Source organism: Esox lucius, chromosome 18, assembly GCF_011004845.1.
Source record: "Esox lucius isolate fEsoLuc1 chromosome 18, fEsoLuc1.pri, whole genome shotgun sequence".
Taxonomy (NCBI): Eukaryota; Metazoa; Chordata; class Actinopteri; order Esociformes; family Esocidae; genus Esox; species Esox lucius.
Genome location: NC_047586.1, coordinates 9,998,282 through 10,002,140, shown reverse-complemented (window position 1 = coordinate 10,002,140; position 3,859 = coordinate 9,998,282). Strand labels below are relative to the sequence as shown.

The window sequence follows — 3,859 nt, the reverse complement described above, 5'->3', positions numbered from 1 at the left end:
AAATAGCGGCAACATTTTGAAATGCACTTTTATTGACAAGCACTTAGATTGAGGACTGGAGTATTTACACTGCCTTTGCACAGTAAATGTAATTTGAGGTATTTGGAGTTTCTAATGATTAGAATAAGTGAGAATTTTGTTCCAAGAAATCTAGTTTTAATGATGCACTCACTGCTTAGGATGACTTACAGAAAAAAAACATACAATTCAAATGTCCATCTTCTGATACACATCAGGGACACAAAATGGAACAGCATATACCCCCAAACTCTCATGAAGATCCACTGACTCAACATACTGTCCATCTCCTATGTTGTAATGACCACTTTGGGATAGCCCATCCCATCTGCTTCATTATTCCACAACTCACCAACCAGAATCAGGTTTCCATGACAACATAATGTCCTGTGAGAAGCAGTAGGAACAGTGGCTACAAGCACAGCATCACGGACACCGCTCCGTGCAGCATCCTTCGGAGGACATGTTGCTACACGCAGTCACGAGGAGTTAGTTGTCGGGCTCCTTGGTCTCTGAGCACCCTGACGAACCATTGCCAACAGCCATGTGAACAGCTCTCTGTTCATTCAGACTCTTCACAAACTGGATTACCCCTGGGTGCTGGAATCTGCCTGAGATGGAGAGAGAGACAGAATCATTTATATTTTACCTTTGTGCAAACGGTTATCCATCACTACCAGGTTAAAGGTGAGACAGCTACCTTGCGTGGAGTTGAAGAACTCCTGTAGTCTTCCTGGAGTGCCCTCCAGTTCTTCATACTCATGTGCCTGCAGAATCATCTCCAGTAGGTCAAACTCTTTCACCAGCTTAGCCTCAGCACTCGTCTGATTCTCATACTCCTGGAGACAGTGTGGAAGGGCGTATGCATTGATTCATCTGTTAGCTACCAGGAGCCAGGCTCCTGAACCTTGGGTTAAGGGGGAAAGTATGATGCAATGTAGAATAGAAGTCTGATAAATAAAGGTTCAGGTACAGCCTTCCAAATATCCCCTATGTGCACAGACGTTAGAAATGAAAACACACTCAAAAAGAGAACTGTAGCAAAGTGGGAAAGCAGCTGCAACTGACCTCCCAGAGTTCATAGATCTCTTTCCTTGAGCCCTCCTGGAGAAGACCAGTGAGTTGTTGCATTGCTTCCTGAAAAGGATAAGTAATTGGAACTGGCAGAAATTTACAGTTGAAAATAAAAATAAAATGCTAAATGTTGACACCATGAAGGGATAGTAAGAACATGCCTCTTCACGTCTGTGTTTCTCTGCCTTACTAATGTTGTCTGATGGTGCAATATCACCAACGATGCATTCTGCCATGTCATGAACCAGGGCCAACTTCATGCATCTGGGAAGAGAAATGCAGGTAATTCCTCATAAATATATAGTAGGCCTAACCTAATAAAGCATGGAAAGGTGCATGAAATGTTTTTAACAAATTATATTACAGATGCAGCAACGTTTTGAAATCTGAAAAGCTGTGTGTGTGTAGACCAAATGTTTGGCTACCTTTCTTTGTTAACGTTGTTATCAGGTATCGTCAAAGCCATAATAGACATTCTGTACATGTGATCAGATACACTCTCAGGCTGTTTCACGTTCCGGTATACCCATCCCGTACGTGGCACGCGCTGCAAGATGATGGCAAACAAATCGTTGTCAAAAGCTTAAACACGTAACTACTCCCGTAAAATATACGTATACCAATTATTAATACATACACTTTTTATCATGATGAATGTCTTACTTTTAGTTGTCCAATAAGTTTCATGAATTGCAACATATTCATCACGCCGTCGGTGTTTATGGAAGTGGCCATTGGTGTCTATGCGAACCGGTAGTAAAAGGCTAGCCTTTACCAGATAATGGTGTAATCCTCAAACAGTGCCAACAGATGGCATCATGAACAAGACAATGTGAAAACCGTGAGTCCAACGTTTGCAGAGCAGTTGTTTCCCTACAACTAGCGTATATAGATTGTTTCTTGGAAAAGTAATATATTTTCTAAAACATAAAAGGGAATATGACATTTTTTTGATTATCAAAGTTGTGTTCATGACCAATACCACCAAAATTAATCATATTGCAACTGGACATGCAAGCTATTTTGTAAATTGCCCAAGGAGTTAAGTCTCCTTAATTGAGGCTATCCGGAATTTCCATTAAAAAGCCATACATTTAGCCGATCAGCGTTACAGTGATTGTGTGTGGACTATGTGATCAAGCAGCCAAGTTTCTAAAGCAGTTGTAGGTTTGATAAGACTCAGAAACATTTTCTAGAAATGACTGATTGTGTGTTCATAATCTCTAAATATTTACCAAGTGAGTTTGACCCTTCTGTCCTTTCCCTGTGTCTTTAGAAGTTGTGTCCTTGGCACATATGAAGAGGCATACAATGTGTCTGTTGAAGGAACATTTGCATTCCACACACATTACATCCCTGGCATCTTACTCCAAACCAAATATGAACACATTAAACATTAAAGAGTTACAGAGAGAGAGAGGGATGTGAGAGAGTTGGGTTATTTGATGAGAAGTATTGACTTTTGTATAGTAAACTGTTGCAAATTTTTCATCCTACACAATGTTTCTTTCTAGAAATAGGCTTGTCACCCATCACCAAGTTGTCACTTTTGTGTCTAAGCATCTAAGCAGCAAGGAGAAAACATTTCATCACAATGATGGCAAAGGATATGAGTCTCTTCCTCCCCCTGGGTTGTAATGCTATATCCAGGGTGTGTGTGTTTGTGGGGGTGTGTGTGTGTGTTTGTGCGCGCGTGTGTGTCCTGTCAGGGCGACAGACACCGTCCCATTGACTGATGTCAGCCTCATCCACCTGCGCCACCACACTTCCTCCTTACTCTGTTTCCTCCAGACGTGGCAGACAATACGGACCTCCATGGAAGGGGGCGTCTCCAAGGCACAATGAAGGGTCAAATGTAATGGATGACGTGACCGTTGGTCTCACATTTGATGTGACTTGTGAAGCAGCATATCAAATCGAAATATAAGAAAACAGCAAATGTTTTGCTGGGATTATGGTAATAATTATGATAAAAATGAAAGACTGTTTTCAGGTTCTGTTGTAATCTTCCCCACGCCGGAATGGATTCTTGAGTCTGAGAAATTATGCTTGAATAGTTTACATCGTTAATAATCCCCTCAGACACATTTATACACCTTTTTGAGTATGTACTGTGTGATTTCCAAGCTCCTGGAAGTATTTAATTTTTCCCCCTCTGAACATGGTTTCATCTTCAAGATAGAACAAGTTTCCAGGTCTGATAAAACCCAGCCCTGTGAATCATACGAAAATCTCCTGCATTCCTGTTAGTCAAGAAGCTGTTCACCCGCCTGCCGTTATGAGGATCTTACATGACATCAACAGGTGGCTGTTTCCCAGAGACCCGAGGGCATGCAGGAAGAGATTTCCTTCACAGGTCAACATTACAGCTGTCAGACAAGGACATCCAAACTGCGCACGATGTCAAAACAGTGATAGCTGCTGTATGCCTCCCTCTATTGACAGGAAACAAGGAGCTCCTTCTTTCCTTCCTCCCATCCATCCTTCCTCTGCTATGTGCCCCAGCCCGTCCACTAGATAGACGGCTAGGACTGCAAGCTGCTGACTGCTCATCTCTTCAGGCATTGTCCTACTCTCTATTTATAGCATTGTGGCTGTGTTACTGTGTGTGTGTGTTTTTTTTTGTTGTTTGTTTCCTTTCCGACCTTTGACAGTTCTTACCTTAGTCCTTCTAAATTTAGTATATGGTACTAAAAATGGTTTCTGAAATCTTAAGGGGGGGGGGGGGGCGCTCTGCAGCCATCCTGAGAAATGTTGGTGAGTCTTG

At 42.1% G+C, this 3,859-nt stretch overlaps 1 protein-coding gene across 2 annotated transcripts; it reads right to left on the bottom strand.

Moving 5' to 3' along the window:
* Positions 1–9: 9 nt before the first annotated feature.
* hddc2 (HD domain containing 2) lies at positions 10–1,899 on the bottom strand. 2 transcript variants are annotated; one of them, XM_010882959.4, is made up of 6 exons: positions 1,756–1,899; positions 1,518–1,639; positions 1,254–1,356; positions 1,087–1,155; positions 719–857; positions 10–629 (listed from the first exon to the last, which is right to left on the bottom strand). In XM_010882959.4, the coding sequence occupies exons 1-6, from the start codon at positions 1,825–1,827 to the stop codon at positions 508–510; spliced, it is 627 nt and encodes a 208-aa protein (XP_010881261.1). In that variant the 5' UTR covers positions 1,828–1,899; the 3' UTR covers positions 10–507. The 2 variants fall into 2 exon arrangements, with proteins under 2 accessions (XP_010881261.1, XP_010881262.1); XM_010882960.4 differs by having other exon boundaries at positions 1,730–1,835.
* Between the last annotated feature and the right edge of the window lie 1,960 nt (positions 1,900–3,859).

Bases quoted from the DNA above. Each gene is read 5' to 3' on its own strand.
- hddc2 (XM_010882959.4), bottom strand. From the start codon at position 1,827: ATGGCCACTTCCATAAACACCGACGGCGTGATGAATATGTTGCAATTC. The intron at 1,640-1,755 runs GTAAGACATTCA...ATCATCTTGCAG, and splicing joins AACTTATTGGACAACTAAAA to CGCGTGCCACGTACGGGATG. The intron at 630-718 runs GTAGCTGTCTCA...TCTCCATCTCAG, and splicing joins GTTCTTCAACTCCACGCAAG to GCAGATTCCAGCACCCAGGG.